The sequence below is a fragment of the Puma concolor genome, chromosome A1 (assembly GCF_028749965.1).
Source record: "Puma concolor isolate L17-30 chromosome A1, mPumCon1.1.hap2, whole genome shotgun sequence".
In the NCBI taxonomy this organism is placed as follows: Eukaryota; Metazoa; Chordata; class Mammalia; order Carnivora; family Felidae; genus Puma; species Puma concolor.
In genome coordinates, this window is record NC_141667.1 from 225,000,679 (window position 1) to 225,020,381 (window position 19,703).

The 19,703-nt window shown below is 40.8% G+C and overlaps 1 protein-coding gene across 1 annotated transcript in view; it reads right to left on the bottom strand.

The window, feature by feature from the left end:
- Nucleotides 1-19,703, bottom strand: part of FREM2 (FRAS1 related extracellular matrix 2) — a 170,299-nt gene that overhangs the window by 90,907 nt on the left and 59,689 nt on the right. The window contains exon 3 of the mRNA XM_025924262.2: nucleotides 2,124-2,270. Coding sequence (XP_025780047.1) covers nucleotides 2,124-2,270 — 147 coding nt within the window. The remainder of the gene's footprint in view (nucleotides 1-2,123; nucleotides 2,271-19,703) is intronic.

The following is a 19,703-nucleotide window of genomic DNA, read 5'->3' on the forward strand; positions in this document are numbered from 1 at the left end:
GTGTCTCAGTTATTATTTCCCTCATACTTTCAAGCACAAAGTCCAGTTAAGGCTAATCTCTCACGGACAATAAGTAAGACAGGATCAGATTCCTGATCTGCAGAGCACGTGTGTGTGTGCAAAGAAAACATGCTTCCAAAGAGAGAGAGCACCAAGAGCATTCACTATGCTTTAGAAGGTTAGACAAAGAGAGTGTAAATGGCAGCCAAGAGGAGGCATGTGCAAATCAAGACGGAAGCAGAGCAAAACATGAAAAAAAAAAAAGGGGGGGGGGTGGCGCCTGGGTGGCTCAGTCCTTTGAGCATCTGACTTCGGCTCAGGTCATGATCTCACGATCTGTGAGTTCGAGCCCCATGTCGGGCTCTGTGCTGACAGCTGAGCCTGGAGCCTGTTTCGGATTCTGTGCCTCCCTCTCTCTCTGCCCCTCCCCCGCTCATGCTCTCTCTCTCTCTCTCTCTCTCTCTCTGTCAAAAATAAATAAACATTAAAAAAAAAAAAAGACGGAAGCAGAGCAGCACAAGGTCCGCAGGTGGACCAGCTACCCTGGAGCCAATAACCTGATGGGGTCAGCAGAGAGTGGTGTGAAAATCCCTCTTACATGCTTAAAAAACAAAAAGCACTTAAAATTTTTTTTTAATGTTTATTTATTTTTGAGAGACAGAGAGAGAGAGAGAGAGAGTATGAGCAGGGGAGGGGCAGAGAGAGGGAGACAGAGGATCCAAAGTGGGCTCTGCGGTGATAGCAGAGAGTTGAATACGGGGCTCAAACTCACGGCCCATGAGATCATGACCTGAAGCCAGACACTCAACCGACAGAGCCACCCAGGTGCCCCCAAAACAAAAAGCACTTTAAAAATAAGGAGTAATTAATACCCAGCATCCAAATATCAGGGGGGAGTCGGGTGGGGGCAGATTGTGGCTGTGGCAAAGGTATTGTGTGTGGTATGTGTGTGTACGTGTGTGTGTGTGTGTGTGTGTGTGTGTGTGTGTGTATAGGGATCTACTCTTTAATGCTTTTTGAATTTCATGGGCCAGTAAAATTTCAAGTAATTGTTTTGCAGACAAACACAGGATTAGCAAGCTTTTATTTTTTATTGCCAACATTTTCCTAGATTCCTATCTTAGCTGATATTCTCACAGTGAAAGCTCTTTTACCTCATGAAAATTCTATCAGCCTAGATGTTATATGTTAGCTTGAACTGGACTTGTAAAAAGGCTTTAGTCTTTGCTTTTGACTTTCAGTTTTATTTAAAAGAGTAAAGCAGGGGTGCCTGGGTGGCGCAGTCGGTTAAGCGTCCGACTTCAGCCAGGTCACGATCTCGCACTCTGTGAGTTCGAGCCCCGCGTCGGGCTCTGGGCTGATGGCTCAGAGCCTGGAGCCTGTTTCCGATTCTGTGTCTCCCTCTCTCTCTGCCCCGCGCCCGTTCATGCTCTGTCTCTCTCTGTCCCAAAAATAAATAAACGTTGAAAAAAAAAAAAAATTAAAAGAGTAAAGCAGCAGAAAATGATTAGTATTTAACGCCTGAGCATTGGTTCTGAAGAAAAGTCACAATGTGCATCTTTTAAGTAGAGCTTTTATGTAGAGTTGGGGTTCTTGGACTTTTGTGACCTACCAGAGCATTCAAATGCAACAAAGAGTAAATTACACGTCAATGTCTAATAGATTACTGAATAGTTTTTCACCCCTTATTATTAAAGTTGCCCTCCTGTATGTTTTACACTGGCATTTCTGCAGAGTTTTATATTATGGTTAGATTACACATTCCCCTAAACCTCTTCTAAGGTCTATTGACATATAAAAAATTTTAACCAATGAGCGATTACCGCCGTTTTTACGAAGTTATTTATATCAGAGAATGATCATATGTAGGTAGAAGGTTTGAAGAGGTATATATATATTCGGTTACACATTTCCTATTTTTATAGCCTTTTGTCTCTATGATTTAGCTTTGACACAAAACTCTTGGCATGTTTCTGAAGCACTCAAAGAACCTTTAAATGTCAACATCTCCTTAAACTTTAAAACTAGAGCAGTAAACTAAAAATATTTTAATCGTTGTAAAATTATGGACATTTGCTAGGAACAAAGGGGGATTTTGGAACAGTAATGTCGATTAAACTTACTTATAAATGAAGTCTCTCCCAAGTAACCTCTGCGTTTAAGAACGACATCTAGAAATTTGGAATCCTCATTGATCAGGTAATATTCCTTTTCAAACGAGATCCATGCCCAATTCAGACGAAAATGCTGTTTGGTTAATTTGTTTCCGCCTAGAAAACAAAAATTTAGAGCCCCCAAATTAGTGCTTTCTTGAATGAATGGCCCTAAAATTTCCACAGAGTATTTGGATGATACAACATTAAGAATCATTATAGCCACTTGGTTTGACATGCAACTCCATAATCCATACCTGGAGAACAGCTTACTGTTCAGCGATTGTTGTACAGACATTCAATAGCTGACATCCTTCACAAAATCCCTTGATCTTTAGAAGGCAAAGTGGGTAATGGGGAAGAACCACACAACTACTAGCAGCATTTTTCTTTAAACGTACAACTATCCAAGTTGCAGGACGACCCACGTTCCACAAGGTGCCGCTGGAGAGCAAGTTTTCTTCTATAAAGAAGGCTTCAAGGCTCATTTGGATGTTAAAAACACACATACAACTTCACAAATACCTTTTTCTGGTTCACCGAGCAATTGGATGGAAGGCTTTAATTATAACCACTTAAGAAAAAACAAATATCCCTTCTCCGCCTCCCTTCCCCACTATACTCCACTCCATTCTTTAGAGCAAACAGACAGCTCTTTTCATTGATTCCATTCTGTTCTCAAGATAAGGCTCTCTCCTCCCACTTCCCCACCAAAATGGAGCTGGCTGCCTATCAGGAGAAAACAAACTGTGTGTGATCTCTCTAATGTGAAAGCTGCTAGGCAAGGAAAATGAAAGGAGAAATGGTTATCAGCTGATCACTCTGCAGTATCCTTCCATTTCCTTTGATCTACACCAATTATTTCAGAGTAAAGTGAAGTTTATAAACAAAGGCATTGGTAATTTCTTTTAAGTCTTTCTGGAAGAGGGTGGAAAAAAGCCCAAGTAACAAACACAGCTAGAGGCACCATTTTAATTCTAATTTCTTCTTTTCTGAGTTCACGTAGAGAGAGCTACTCTAGAGAAGGAGAAACGAAACAGGAAAACATGATTTCAATAGACGGAGGGCAAAAAATCTGCACAAGGAGAAACATAGTGACTGAACAAGCACATGAAAAAACGTCCATCTCTGCCAGAAATTTTTAAGAAGAAAAGTTGCAGTGACTTTGAGTTATCAACCAACATGTACTGAAGATGAAAGAGAAAATACCCAGTGCAGCAGAGATTATATAGGGAAATTGGTTTTGCTGTTTATTGCTGTTTGAATTGTAAATTAGCACGGGCCTTTCAGGCAGCTACATGGCAAAATGCAGGCAAGAGACAAAAAGCTGTTCGGTTCGTACCGTTTGATCTTGTAAGTCCTTCTGTGAATTTCTGCTTCAAGAGAAGCAAAAAGATATTTGTAAGGAATCCTTCATTTCAATATTTTCTATAATAGGCACCCAAACCAAAACAACTTTTGAGTTTTTGGGGTGCATCAAATCAATGAGATACTATTGGGCCATTGAACAATAAATGTGACATTCTTAGTGGAAAACTTACAACACCTAAAGACAGAAACACAAGGCGTTGAAGCTGTGAATGTCGTAGCTACGTAAAATGAGGCATCACAGATGTGGACTTCCTTCGTGTGTTACATGGACAGGACTATGGACCTTTCCATGTTTTGGTTAATTTTTACAAATATAAATAGATCAGAGGGCAGGAAGTTCATCCATTTTGTCCTTAGGAACGTATCATGCCTACCATCTCCTGCACTCCTGTGCCGTCTTCGCGAGGAGAGCCCACGGCTGGGGCCTGAAGTGTAAGGCCTACTTCGTTTTTCATCTGCTGTCTGACTTTCAGCAAATTTCTTCCCTAGACCTCTGCTTCCTCATGTGGAGAGTCAGGGGAAGGTAATATTAATTAATGCCTGCGTCCGGCGTGAGAATGAAGGGAGATGACCCACGCAGGCGCGCGGCACGCTGTGGTGCATCGATTGCATTGTTCCACAAAAGTTAGCTCGCTGGTTCCCCCCGCCACACCGCGCATGCTCACATCCAGCCCCCACGCGCCCCCTGCCGGACTCCAGGTAATCCGCCCGAAGTCCCCTTGCGGCTGGCTCCCCTCTGCCTGGTTCCCGCCAGCTGCCGCAGGCGTCAAGGCAGGCCTTCCTTGCGGATTTCCAGTTTGGCCTTGACCTACCCTGTCTTATCCCTGATGCACTCGCTCACTCCCAGATCCAGCCAAGAGCCCGCTGCCCCATGGATTTGCCAGCCTCAGCCACTCCTCCTGTCCCCTCTGTCCTCTGGCCTAAAATGATGGCCCATCATTCTTCTGCTCACATCTTCCACTCCTCGCCGGCTCCCTTAACCACCTCCTTCATGAAGCCTCTCCGGCGCCGACTCCAGCCTCTCATCTGGGTGTGATTCACTCACAGATTCCTCTGCGGTTTTGCACGTTAGCAGACATCCCCTCATCTTGCTTAATTGTACAAATTTAATAATTGTACAACATTATACTGATTTTTGTCGGGGAGTCAGAGTGGCCATTCATACTTTTACTATTGCCAACCCTTGGTTTTATTGCCTTTAAAGATATTTAAAGATTTTTTAAGCTCTTGTGTTTATGTTCTGTTACTTGGAACATTTCTCATAGAATGTAACAGATAAGACTAGAATAGCATTTGATCACTTGCACTAACACATAAAACATTTCTGATCTTTCAACTAATTATTACAGGAAAACATCTTTGTGCCACACTTCTCTCTTCCTTCTCATTTACATTGTGGCTCCATCACGGGCCAGATTTTATTCCAAACTTCTTGTACTTCTTGTCAGGCTCTACCAAACCATTCCTTCTTCATCCTAACATCTCCAGCCTTCTATACAGAAACATCCAGGCACACCCAACTTCTCAGCATTTTCTGAACAAAGCCGGGGGGGTGGGGGTGCAGAGAGGGAGACACAGAATCTGAAGCAGGCTCCAGGCTCTGAGCTGTCAACACAGAGCCCAATGCAGGGCTCCGTGAGATCATGATCTGAGCCGAAGTCGGACGCTTAACCGACTGAGCCACCCAGGAGCCCCAAACCCACAAAACCTTGAGATCGTGACCTGAGTGGAAACCAAGAGTCCGACACTTAACCAACTGAGCCACTTGGGTGCCCCACAGTAATTGTAATTATTTATCTGCATGCCTGTGTGTGCTTCTTCTAACTGTCTGACCTCCTCGGGACAGGTGCTGGTGAAATTCATCCTAGTCTCCAAGTTCCAAGTAGTGTCTGCAACACAATGAGGATTGAAGAAATCTGTGATTTTTAGGACTAGAGTGGCTAATTTGTGACTCCTGCTTGTTTTATTCCTTTTTTATTCATAACAGTTTTCAGCTTACACAAAGCACATACTTCAGTTTTGACTTGTGACTAATAACACCTGACCTCTTTAGTAACTCTTGTGCTCAACAAATGAATTTTAGTCGACAGTTCTGAGTATTTTATTCCTATCTCTTTCCCCTATATCCAAGAAGACATCACTACACACAGTTTCTCTATTTCTCTAAATTTTTTGACACTTTTTAGCTAATTGTGAGATCTGATTCTAATCCTCTCCTTAAATATTCCAGAAAACTTCACACTTCTAAATATTACATGTTTTAAGAATACTGAGTCAAGGAGGCCTTCCCTTCACACTCTGTATAAAACAGTGAGCCCTAGTGCAAACCGCAGCATGCTCTAGGCCCTTTATTCTGATTAATTTTTCTCCACAGTGCTTTCCATAACCTCATATCCTATATATGTCTACTTTTGTGTCTGTTCACTTGGTCTGTCCCGATGGCAACACATGACCCAGCCCATTTTGCTTAACTGTTACAGAAACACCTACTAAATGAATTAAGACACTCTAACGTCTCCGCTGAAAGAAATTCAGTAGTGCTTCACTTCTCAGGCAATATCAATGTCCTGCACAAATGTAACATAACTCTTTCAGTACTGAGTCTTCTTCTTATATTACAAAAAAAGGAATTGTTTTTAATAACGCCCTTTCTGAAATGTTCTGCATACTTCTATTCTTAAACACTGTGTAAAGGCTTTAAACGATTACCCATGAATGTGAATCGCTGGGATTTGTATTTATCTCAATGACACCTCCAGGGGTTACTGATGACTCCAGGCCCGTTTAACCCTTCCACTGCATTATGAAACAGCTTGGACGGTCTTAGGAACAGGTAACTTCATCTCTCCTTACAAATTTATAAAACTTATTATTGGGTTGGTGCTTATGTTCCGGAAAGATGAAGGTGCCAGGTTACTGGTTAATCAAGGGTTTCAGGTGACACACAGCTGAACAAGTTTGCCAGGATTTCATATGTCTGCGGCTTTGAGATTTTGTTGGGAATAAAATTCAGAAACAGTACCGAGAAACTTGGCTTTGTGAGACAGTGACATGCTCTAAGGTAATTGTTTTAGATGCTTAGCTTTCACTCTAAATCTGGGCTTTCTAAGTAGATATCTTGCTAGAGAATAGGAAGTTAAGTGCATAAAGCTTAATGCTGAATAAATTAAATGCTACATAACTTCTGATTTTTGTGCATATGAATCCTACTGCATTTTGGAATTTGTAAAATCTTAGGCACTACTTCTCATGCAGGAGAGGTACAGGGATCTGAGGAACTACGCTGCCGTTTACTGTCATTCTTTTTATTAAAACTGACCTTGCACAATTGAACTCTGTATTGTATCTAAAGAATGAAAAGACCCAACATATATTCATTCATCACATGCCACATAAACTCCTCTAGCACCTTACTATGTGGGAAATAAATGTTAATACTTTTAATACCAATAGCTGCAGCTTACTGAATGTGAAATTAACTTAAACTGACAATTTTTCACTTCAATTTCACTTATTACTTATTTTACTATTTAATTTTACTTTTATTTCTGATTTTAACTTATTATTTTGCTACTTATTTCAGTTCCTAAAACAGACTCTGTCGTCTGTGATGCAGAAAGAATGAGTCTCAGCGTGTCACTGGAGACAAGCTAAAGTCCCTAACTGTGTCATAAATCCATACAACAGGTGCCTGCCAGCTGATAACCACACTCCCATAGGCTTTGTCCCCAAACCCTGACACTAAAGCCATTAAGGGTTTGATGAAAAGACCTCTTTTGAACTTTTCCAGCTGGTCTTTAGGGTTCTTCATTTTCTTTTTCAATGGGAACACAAGAGGTTTTTTTTTTTTTTTTTTTTCTTTTTAGAATAACAAAGAATTGCAACCTTCAATTAGCCCTCCCTAAGAACATAGAGCTGCCTGGTTTTTCTAAAGACAAAGTATACATCTTCAATATAAAACTATTCACACCTCTGACTTGTCTTGATCAGGGTAATTTCTAGGTGCCCATTTAGCTTTGATTTTTTTTTTCAACATATTTTAACAAATATTTTCCTTGGACAAAAGTTAGTTACTGATAGAACCTAATTCTATTGGTTAGATTTTTCTAGCTTGCTAAAATTTCATTTGCCCTCAATAAGGTTCAGACTGAAAGCTGAACTGAAAATCAAATCCATTTTTAAAAGTTGGATATTGTCCTTTAAAGCAGCAATAGAAATAGACATTTACATTAGAAAAGAGTAAGGCAACAATATTACCTAATTTACTACGAAAATTAGATAATTTGGTTTTTAAGCAGTCTTGTTCTCTTAGAAGGCAAGAACAGTGGTTAACAACCAATGCAGCTACCATCAACATCTATGTTATTAATTGTAGTGAAAATCAAAAACTAAAACTGAAATAAGGCATTTATTGTGTTTCATTTCTGTGCTAGGATGATCTTTTAAACTTTACTTTGCCTTAGAATCTTCCATACGAGAAACTTTGAGAGCTTCCGGAGCCCTGTCCTCCAGCCTTTAGTCAGGTGGATTTCACGGTTTACTGCAAACCCTGGAGGTAAACCTGCAGTCAACTTGGCTTTGAAACATACCCTCCCCAGTCCCCCAGGAGCTGATATTCAAGTATGGGAGATGGCATAAATACATAGATAAGTGTATATGCTGAAGATTGATAAATGCTGTGGGAGAGGCACTGATAATGAGCTGTGGGAGATCACAGAGAGAAGGACTGCTTTCACCTGAGGGCATCAAAGACAAGTTCATAAAAGAAATAGTGTTTAAATGGGGCCTTAAGTACAGGGTGGTATTTGGACATTCACAGAGATTGGGGGAAGGTGTTCCTGGAAGATTACGTCTAAGAACGGAGATAAGAAATCCAGTGAGAAGGAAACTTCAGGGAATTCAGTTTGGTAGGAGTTAGGGACATTTACTAAATACTCACTTCCTTGCCTTCTTGTATAAGTGATTGGATAGTAAAGAAAAAGAGGAAGTGATCTCCATGCTTTAAAATCTGCCCCAAGGGTGTAATCCTGCCTCGAGGCAATCCTGCCTGACCCGGCCACCCCAGGGATGAAGAATCTGGACCTTAAAGGCAGCTATGCCTTAGTATGACTCACGGAGCTCCTGAAAAACTGAGAGACAGACCCAGAAAAATGGTCAATGGGTTTTATACTTTTGTCGACTATTTAATAATTCCAATGGTTGTTTTTGTCCGATAGTGACTTTTGATCATTGATATATCATTTTCTTCCTTCCATCTGTACAGCCACCCCCCCCCCACATGCCACCACATTCCCACTGCCTTAGACATTCTGAAAAAGAGGCAGCATAGGACAAAGTATCAGGTTCACAAATGCAGAGACTATATAGAGAAACATACAGAAAGAGAGGTAGTGTGCCAAAGACCCAAAGGTGGAGAGAAACAGACAAAGCACGTATTGACCTCTATTGGATATGCACAGTCATATATGGCGGTCTCTTAGGCTATTCTCAGGCAAGGCACCTATAAGTTCATCTTTCATAACCAAAACCTAAATGCAGCCCAGATATCTTGGTAACTGTCACATGAACTACAGGGAATGGAGCTCAAGCATGGATTAGTTCACGTTTTTCTGTAGGATGTAAAGATAAGAAACTGCCAGACAGGGGCGCCTGGGTGGCTCAGTGATATAAGCGTTTGACTTCGGCTCAGGTCATGATCTTGAGATTGACAGAGCCCTGCGTCAGGCTCTGTGCTGACAGCTCAGAGCCTGGAGCCTGCCCCGGATTCTGTGTCTCCGTCTCTCTCTGCCCCTCCCCCACTTGTGCTCTGTCTCTCTCTCTCTCAAAAATAAATAAAATGTAAAACAAAATTAAACAAAAAAAAAAAAAAAAAAAAAAAGAAGTTGCCAGATAAGGTGAAGGCAGAGACGGAGCTGACAAATAGACCAACATTCACGTTAGAAGCCAGATCACAATTCACTTTACCACATGTAGTTTTGTTCCTTAGAAACGTGATTTCATTGAGTACATACCCATGATGGGTGTACGATGCGGACATATACCCATGATAGGTATATGTGTACATGAGATTCCAAAGAGCTGAATTCCTACCCATGTACTCTACCAGAGGTTGATATACAGTTGATGCCCACTCATTATTCCTGGATTCTGTATTCGCAAATTGGTCTACTCACTAAAATTAATTTGTGACCCCAAAATCAGCACTTGCCGGGCTTTTTGCTCATTCGTGGACACTTGCCAAGTGGCTTGGAAGAATCTGCATCACCAGATTCTCTGCCTTCTTGTTTCATACTGTAAGCTAGTGTCCTTTTCACAGCCTACTTAGTGCCGCCCCTTCTGCATTTTTGTGCTTTGTGTTGGTAATTTCACTGATTAAAATATCACACAATCATAGCGCCACAGTGCAGCTCAGTGTTCCTGAGCAAAGAAAGCTGTGATGCCCTACGGAAAAAATACACATGTTAGGTAAGCTTGTTCACATATAAGTTATAGAGCTGTTAGCTGTGAGCTTACTGTTAATCAATCTACAGCATGTACCAAATAAGGTATCTTTAAACAGAAACACACACCTAACAAGGTCACGTATTGATTGGATAATAAAACGTCGCAACCAGAGGCTCACGGGGAACCTTACTCTGTGTTTCTCCTAGGAGCTATCACTCAGCATTGGCAGTGATTTTACAGAGTATGACTACCGCAAATAACAGAAATCAGTTGTATTGCCTCAAAACAAGCTACAATAAGTCATCCTTCTGGGACAAGATAAAACGGAGCATAAGGATTGGAAAAGTGTTCCACCTCCACACACATCTCACCTCCCTTTAGCCAACCCTTTCCCTGGCACGTGATCAGGAGCATGAATGGAAAAGAGCCGTCAGTGCGTTGTCGGGTGGGCAGCCTGGCCATCTGGACCCAGTAGCACTAATAGCAGTAAAGGTTAAGGGGATACCGGCTCCTGCCTGGCTATCCTGCCACAATCAGAATGGACAGCAAGAATTCACAGGCTAATTTTTTTAAGTAGGCTCATGCTCAACGTGGGGCTCTAACTCACAGCCCGGAGATCAAGAGTCTCACGCTCTACCGACTGAGCCAGCCAGGGGCCCTGATAATTTTTAACCTAGAGGAAAATAATACACATGGGATGAGTTCTGATGCACAATAACTCCTAATCCTGCTAGATTCTAATTATCTTAGACTCATTTGTCCTGGGGATATCGGTTCAAGCACAGCCCCCATCTGGGATTCATGCCTATTTATGCTTGTTTGGGGAACAGGAGTAACAGACCTCATGCAGGCTGATTTTTGGGGGCTATAAGGAGCCACTGGAGAGAGAACTCACTGTAATACAGATGGATGTGTCAGGCACAATGATGTAGACTCTGTACAAAGTCTTAAATATCAGAGCAAAGGAGAGATTCAGAGCACAGTGTAAGGGTGTTTGTTACTCATCTCTAATTCATGCCCGGGCTCCCAAATGAATGTTTGGTTCCCGTGAAAAGAGAAAACCGTAAGTGGAAATTGAAAGAGTTACCTGATCGCCCTCATTCGCACCAGGTTCCAAGCAGCACTCTTTTGGATATCCTGGTCATTGGATACACAACACGGGGAAAAGTTCACCACGGAGCTCTGGCGCCCACTCCTGGTGGCTCCTGGGGCCATAGGCAGGTCCCAGCTTGGGGCGGCTGGACCTAGGGACTGGGATTCCAGGCAGAGCTATGGCAACATTGTGGGACTGAGCTTCTCGTGAACACCGACCCTTGAGCAGAAGCATGGGCTTGAGCGACCAGAATTGGCACAACACTGACCAGTCATAGGAGATCCTGGCCAAAAACAACTGGAACTCACGCCAGCACAGGTATAAGTGGGCTGAATGTCAGCTCTGCACTGGAGACCCTGAAATTACATGGAGAATTGGGCTGGACACAATGGGGCCAAGAAGTCAAGGTAATTTTGGTAATACACACATTATCTCAACGCATGTCACAATAACCCTGCCAATTAGGCATTTCTACATTCTATGGAGGAAGAAAATACCGTCAGGCTAAATTATATGCTTTAACTTGCCGGGTGTGTCATAGATCTAGGATCCACATCCAGCCTGCTGGTATTTTGTACTTCCTCTGAGGAATCAGATTACTTCATTTGGGTCTGCATTCTATTTACAGATGACTCGAGCTTAATTTTCATTTGCTGTAATTTAATTAATAAATGAGTGCTATAGAACAGAAGCAAACGTGATGTTCTGAGCGTTTCCCACCACCGGCAGCAAACCTTCTCACGCTAATGAGTAGTGAGGCAGACAAATGGTAAGAATTAAGTAGGAGAACAAAGGGTGTAAAGGACAGTGTCCAAAAATTTGAGACTGAATCCTAGAAAAATTAACACAAGCTAATGAATGAATAAGGGGACACAGCCAAAAGTTGGGGAAGCGGGTAGGAAAACACTTGCAGGCTGAATGATGTGCTCCATCAGGCCACATCTGGGCCAGAGTGGCAAGTCTGAGCCCGTGGGAATCCTCCAGGTTTCATTCGGTGTGTTCCCCTCCCCCCAACTCCATCCTCCCCCTCCCCCACCCCTGCCTCAAAGGAAAGAACTTACTTTCAGGCTCTGTAACACAAAGAAAAAGAAAAAGAGGGAACCTCCTAACCTCAGGCTTAAAAAAAAAATATTTCCTTAATCTAAACTTGATTTAACTGTGCAATACTTGGCTTTCTTAATTAGAAGTTTAAACCCAGTGGAATGAATGCTTTCACTGTTGGTATGCACGGCCAGGATGAGGAATTCAGGTGTACATCTACAGAAGACAAAGGACAAAGCAAACATGTAATTGCAAGGTAAGCTCTCATGTACAGCATGCACGTTACCAGATGATCACGTGCGATCTAAATTAAAAGCTAACTTAGTCATCTTAATGCTGTACTTTGAGTGGCCAAGGCAACTTTGTTCTGAAAAATGAAAGTGTGATATCATATTTTAAACAAGAACACACACTAATTCAAGAAGCCATTATGCAGATGAACAACACAACCATAAACCGCAAGCATTTTGGAACAAGAATGAGGCCCGGGCTGCAAATTTGCATATTTTCTCACTGCCGAATTTTACCAAGATCCAGAAAGCTGTGATTTCATCAAGATTACCAAGCAGCCATGTGCAGAAGAGGAGTGAATTCCCAGGGGTTTTCAGGTCTAGTCTGGTGGACTTTTTATTTAATAAACTATGATATGATTTCAAATATATTCTTCAACATAAGATCGTAGAACTTGTGTGCTTAAAACAGTATGAAATAGTATGAAATATATATAAAATTTAAAATTTTAAATTATATATATATATATATATATATACACACACAATTTAAATTTAAATTTTAAAGGGGACTTAATTATTTCTCATTAAAGCAGCCCAGAAATAACTTTCCATCCTATTTTTCCCATTAACACATAGAATTTAAAAAAAAACAAAACCCAAACCCTGTACTTTCACAGAAACAATAACTGCTGTATCAAAAGCTGAGTTCAGTTTTGTCAAGAAGATCCACACCCTCTCCTGCCTCTGGGGAAAGGAAAAAATACAAAACAAAACACCTGGTGCAGCAAGACTTCTTGCGTGCACCGCCTGAAGCAACAAATTATATAAATTTATTAGATCTCTGGCAACACATTCTTAAAATAAATTTAATAGCCTTAAGGTCTCTGTTCAAACCAGAGTCTAATTCCTTTTGTGGCGCCAGACATCTCCCCCCACCCCATGGAAACTCTACGGGGAAATGAAAGGGGTGCTCCCAGCACCTCTCTGAGTAACCGGTTCAGCACCATTTAGTTAATTCCCTGTGAAGTGCGGTTGTTTTTCTAATTCCTATTTGTATAACAGCACCATGCACATTACCATCACACACAGCCATTGCAATTAACAGGGATTACAGCTGGAGCTGTAGTTTGGATTATCGTTGGAAAATGCTGTATCCACGTTGAGACAAAAATATAAAAGAGAATAAAATCCCAGAAGTACCTGGATCTGTTAAAAACAAAACAAAACAAAACAAAACAAAACAAAACAAAAGAAGAAGAAACCTTCTTTCACCTGAGTTGTTTCTATTACTACAAACATTTAAATTTAATGGCTGGGAAGGAGGGATCAAGAAGGAATGACAGCATAATAGCCATTCTATGAATTACAATATCATGAGCAAATTTTAACTCCGAATCCTGGAATATTGGAGCTAACAGAGATCACCCTAAAGATACTTTAGAATTAGTCTGTTGTTATTGTTGTTTTTAAGTCTTGAGTTGGGACACGTGTTCCTAGGTCTATTTGTTCTCAGAAACAAAATCAAGGTTTGGATGTTTTAGATTTCTAGACTTAAAATTTAAAAGAAATACGTGGAATCACGTCTAGTTTCCTGGCTATTGCTCCTGTGACAAACTAAAAAAAAGCCTTGTCTTTGAGGTCTGTCAAGGAAGGAAGGAGAGAGGGAAGGAGGGAAGCAGGAAGGGGAGACAGAGGGGGGCGGTGGGGAACGAAGTAGACGGCCTTCAACGCAGTATGTTTGTTTTTCACATTTTCTTTTCATTTATTTCAGATTAATTTTACAAAGCTAGCTTTTGTACTTAACTTGTGTATTATTTAATTAGTCAAAACCCTTTGGTGGCTGCTCTGATCCCTTTAAAATTATTCCAGTGTTACAAATAGAGCCCTCTTTGGTGATTTTACTGTCTCTGATTAACATAAAAGCCATTCTTTTAAATATTTAGCTGCTAAAGAAAAAAAAAAACCACAATAAACATAAAGACAAGCTTGTATGGTCTTAGAGCACGAAACCTTGTAGGAAAAAGATTCAGCCAACATACAGCAATACAACAGTGGTTTTTGTTTGTTTGTTTGTTTTTTGTTTTGTTTTTTGTTTTTTTGTTTTTTTTTTTTGAACAGACTCACAGCACAGTTATTAAGTAGAATGATGGTTCACACACAGTCCCTTCTGTAAGATTTAGACTCTAGTACGGAAGGCAAACCAAATACCCTACATTAGTTATTAAACAAAATGTAAGGTAAACCACGAGGGATACGGAAGAGGGACCTCAAAGGACGGTGTCCCTTTAAGGGAAAGGAATCACAAGAAAACAGGTGTAGGAGAACAGCAAGGTGTGTAAAAGTTCAGCTCTGTGGGGTCTGCAGAAGCAAAGTGGGGAAGGAGGAAATAACCTGGAAAGTGAGGGATTGATGACGGGGTAGAAAAAGACATAATCTGAATTCTGCTTAAGAAATATTAACTTGGGGGGCACCTGGGTGGCTCAGTCAGTTAAGTGGCCGACTTCGGCTCAGGTCATGATCTCGCAGTTTGTGAGTTCGAGCCCCGCGTCGGGCTCTATGCTGACAGCTTAGAGCTTGGAGCCTGCTTCGGATTCTGTGTCTCCCTCTCTCTGCCCTCTCCCTCTGCTTTCTCAGAGCACATACTCTGTTTCTCTCTGTCTCTCAAAAAATGAATAAAAATGTTTAAAAATAAAAAAAGAAAGAAATATTAACTTGGTAGAATTATTTAAGGATTCATTAGGATAAACAGAGACTAGGAATCAAAGATACCATTCACAAATAGCCCCCAAATGCTCCCCAAAATGGATGCTCTGCCAGGGGAAGAGAAAATTTGCATTATGATACAAATGAGTCTATAAATATTGCCATAAGAAAAATAAAAATCTTCTCCTCAATAAAATGGCAATCCTTAGAATATTAAAATTTACCTTTGAACAAATCAAATGCCTAACCAAAGATGCCCACCGTAAACAGCCAATATCATGAATACTTGAACTAGAAGATTGGACATAGCTTTTGCCAAACTGCCATATCAAATAACTCCTTCTTATTAAAATTCTTTTGGTAAATAACTCTGTATGGATGGAAGTCAAGAAAGAAGAAGCACCCTATCTTTCACTGAATTTTAATAAAAAGTTTTAATAAGTATGGTTCAGAAAGACCCTGATGTCTTTTTTTTTTTTTTAATTTTTTTTTTTCAACGTTTATCTATTTTTGGGACAGAGAGAGACAGAGCATGAACGGGCGAGGGGCAGAGAGAGAGGGAGACACAGAATCGGAAACAAGCTCCAGGCTCTGAGCCATCAGCCCAGAGCCCGACGCGGGGCTCGAACTCACGGACCACGAGATCGTGACCTGGCTGAAGTCGGACGCTTAACCGACTGTGCCACCCAGGCGCCCCCCCCGATGTCTTTTTAAAACTGAAAACTTTGTATTGTGTTTCAAAATAATTTACAACTGGGATACTCTTGCTTTCAAACTAAACGTAACTTTCTGGTGAGAAAAAGATGGGTGTTTAATTTGCTACTTCTGTCTGTTTAAAGAGAATTACTCTTTTTACTGAGAGAAAAATGTATTATTGTAAATCAGAAGCCATTATTAGTAGCAATGATAAGTTATTTCAATGATCCTTCAATGGCCATCTCAGTTAAAAACTTTTTTAAAAAATTTTTACTTTTTAAATTTATTTATTTTGAGAGAATGCGAGCTTGAACGGGGGAGGGTCAGAGAGTGAGAATCCCAAGCAGGCTCCACACTATCAGTGCGGAGATGATGTGGGACTTGAACTCAGGAACCATAAGATCATGACCTGAGCTGAAATCAAGAGTCGGATGCTGAACTGACTGAGTCACCCAGGTGCCTCCGCATTAAAAACTTTTAAATATACATTGCCAGCAAGCTTGATGAGTAATTTTCATAATAACAAATCAGGATGAGAAACTAAAACCTTTATTTAAGGTCTTACAATTTAGGCATGAACTTAGGGGTTGGAAACTCAGGCCCTATTTAAATGTGCAGAAAATCTGATAGTTCTAACAATTTTTTTTTCTTTTTTTAGTCCTTAAGAAAATGGTGTAAAGTACTTTAAGAGCTCATTTATTTTGAGCAATAAAAAGAAACAATGACTAGATTTCTTGGGGGCATTTTGGACCTAAGTGTCTATTTGGTATAAATCCACAGGCTGAAGTTTCTTTCTCTCTTTCTCTCTCTCTTTCTTTCCATCTCTCTCTCTCTATCTATCTCAACCTAAAAAGAAAGTGAGGATCCATTTGACAAATTCTTTTAGGCCAAGATAAACCATACAAGTCATAATATAAACAAGTAGTTCTCGGTTTGGGGGTGGGCTGGCGGACTACATGATTTTGCCCTTGTGGGTACATTGGACAATGTTGGGAGATGTTTTTGGTTGTCATAATAAGGGGGAGGGAGAGGTGCCTAGCCAGTGGTGCCTTGTGTGTGGAAGACAGGGAGGCAGGGACTGAAAAATGCACTGGACAGTCAGATCTCTGCCCCACCAAAAAGAATTAGAATGATCTGGCCCAAAACGTCAATCATGCTATGGAAAAACTCTGGTCTAGACTTATCATATATATATAATATGCATATTATGTTATGTTATATTATATTATTATAATATATGTATATATAATATGTATACACACACACACATACAACTTAACATAAACATATTATCTGACTTTGTAAATTCCATGCTTTCTTATGAATTGATAATACATGTAGTCCCAGGACGAACATGACTCTTCTTACATGAATATGCAGAACGTTTCAAAGCCATCATGGATGTGGAGAAGTTTCTAGGACAAAGATTTTATGTTCTTGTTGCAGGAAGTAGCTGAACCAGTCGTTTTCCTGTGCAGTCAAAATCTGTGGCTAATCCTCTGGGAAGTCAGAAGTGAGGATCTTGAGAAATCACCAACCTGTGATAAAAACTGTCACCAAACTGTGACACACCAAACTGTGTCAAAGTGACAGTGCATGCATGATTTAGATTTTAGTATGAAATCAAATATGTGGGTAATGATTTCCATTCCAGAGCTTTTCAGCAGATTAGGCTTCCCTAGAACACCTCTGAGTGAACAGTAGGATATGGGAGGGCTTCCCGTGGTGATTGTAGGAAGGCAAACCTGGACACTGAATACAGGCCATCCAGCTTTCCATGCCTTTCCAGAACTGAAAGGAGAATCACTGCATATTCCAATTCATGTGTGTGCTAGTGTGCACACATGTACACATGTGCACGTGCACACGCACAGATCCTTACTTTTGCTTTTACAACGAATGAAAATATTGTCTGAAACGTTCTCCAAAAATATAGAACATACAGCCATTTATGTAGTTTTCCACTGAACAATTTAGGAAAACATTTCCCAAAATGTGTTTTTTCAAATCTTGTTTTTCCTGTCTGTTCCTAGATATTAAAAAAAAAAAAAAAAATCACTGAGTCAACTAGAAGAGAAATGTCCTGGGATTAAGCTATGTATACAGAATTCTTTACTCTCACATGTCTTAGGGACTTCGATATGGGAATGTGCTTTAAGCATGTATGGGAGGGATAGAGCATGTGGCACTACCCAATCTCATCTCACCAGGGAACCCAGTTTTCAAGGTACTGGGTGAGACTCTGTCCTATAGAATGTCTGTTGGGGGGCGCCTGGGTGGCGCAGTCGGTTAAGCGTCCGACTTCAGCCAGGTCACGATCTCGCGGTCCGTGAGTTCGAGCCCCGCGTCGGGCTCTGGGCTGATGGCTCAGAGCCTGGAGCCTGTTTCCGATTCTGTGTCTCCCTCTCTCTCTGCCCCTCCCCCGTTCATGCTCTGTCTCTCTCTGTCCCAAAAATAAAAAAATAAACGTTGAAAAAAAAAAATTAAAAAAAAAAAAAAAGAATGTCTGTTGGGACAAGATGGCTCTGGGTACAAACCATTTAAAATCTACATATGAGCAGAGAGTCTTGTACAGCATCAATCGCATCCAAGTAATATAATTTTCAATTGTAGACATTTGACACCAAAAGTTGGGATTGCATTTTATAGTATTGAGGAACAAAACCAATAAAATGAAGTCATTTCCCCCTTTTTCTGTCAGCTGTACAAATTCTGGTTCAAGACACTTCCATTCCCTAATCTAAATGGCAAAGTAAATACATGAGCTTGTAGAATACCAACAAAACCAAAGTTAAGTTCACATAAACCCAACGGACTACTGGTATACTTGTTCCGGAGAGACCACAGGGATTGGTGGAGACGCTTTGCTTTTTTTGTGGTTGAACAGGATAGTGTCCCAGCCATGTTTTTTAATTAGTCAAATGTGGGATCAGATGTCACAGGAGACAAAGATTAGGATTTTGGCCAGTTCCAAAAAACGCAGCTGAAATCACCAACAACGTACAACGAGCCATGTCAGCCTCCCATTTTTTTGAGTTGGATCTTACTCCCTGTGGATATTTGAACCCTATGATCTGCCCAGTTCTGATAAGGGATTTAAAGGCTTACTAAAAAGAATGCTTCTGAAGCTATTAAAACAACCAGCACGGGAAGAACTGACTAAGCCGGGTTTTAGAAAGAGGATAATGCTGCAACAAAAACGTTAAGGCTGATAAACAGATAAAAAATCTGAAAGCACATTGTTCCCTAGTCTGCACTTCTTCCTCACCCTGATCAGTAACTACTTCCCATGAGAGTGGGATAAATGCTGTAGCTCGGCACTCATCAATTTTAGAAGGGAGCAGAAAGACATCTTTGAGTCAACGACTCACGTCTCAACTGGTTGCTGTCCAGTTCTGTTGGAAAATATCTTTCATTCACTGAAGAACCGAAAGAAGATGGAAAATGTTAATTAACGCCACTACGGGGTCATATATGTATGGAACTGTATGTATACCAGGTGCTCTGGAGATTTAGGGCAACAAATGAATATACGTATAGGCGTATGTGTATGTTTTATACACACACACATACGCATATACATATATATCCACTTTGGGCCGTCAGGAAACTGACACTGAAAATCCTTACAAGATAAAATTTACACAAACAGAAAACCAGATCATGAACCCTTTAAAGAATAAGAAGAAAATGATCTTTGAGGAATATAGAAGAGTCTCAAAATGGTTTCTTAAGAGAGGAAAATTTCGTAATACGTGTTAGCACCTAACGAAAACAAAGTGAATGAAATGTGGGGAACACCATATTTCTTCCCTTTTTTACTGTCCTGTGTCAGTATGGGAGGGTCAGGATCCGTGGGTGGTGAAACTCTAACAGGAAACACCTGATAGACATCACAGAAGCTGGACTCAGTGAATCTGAACAAGGGAAATGGACGGAACTGCCCTAGCTTGTACTCTCAAGGTCTGA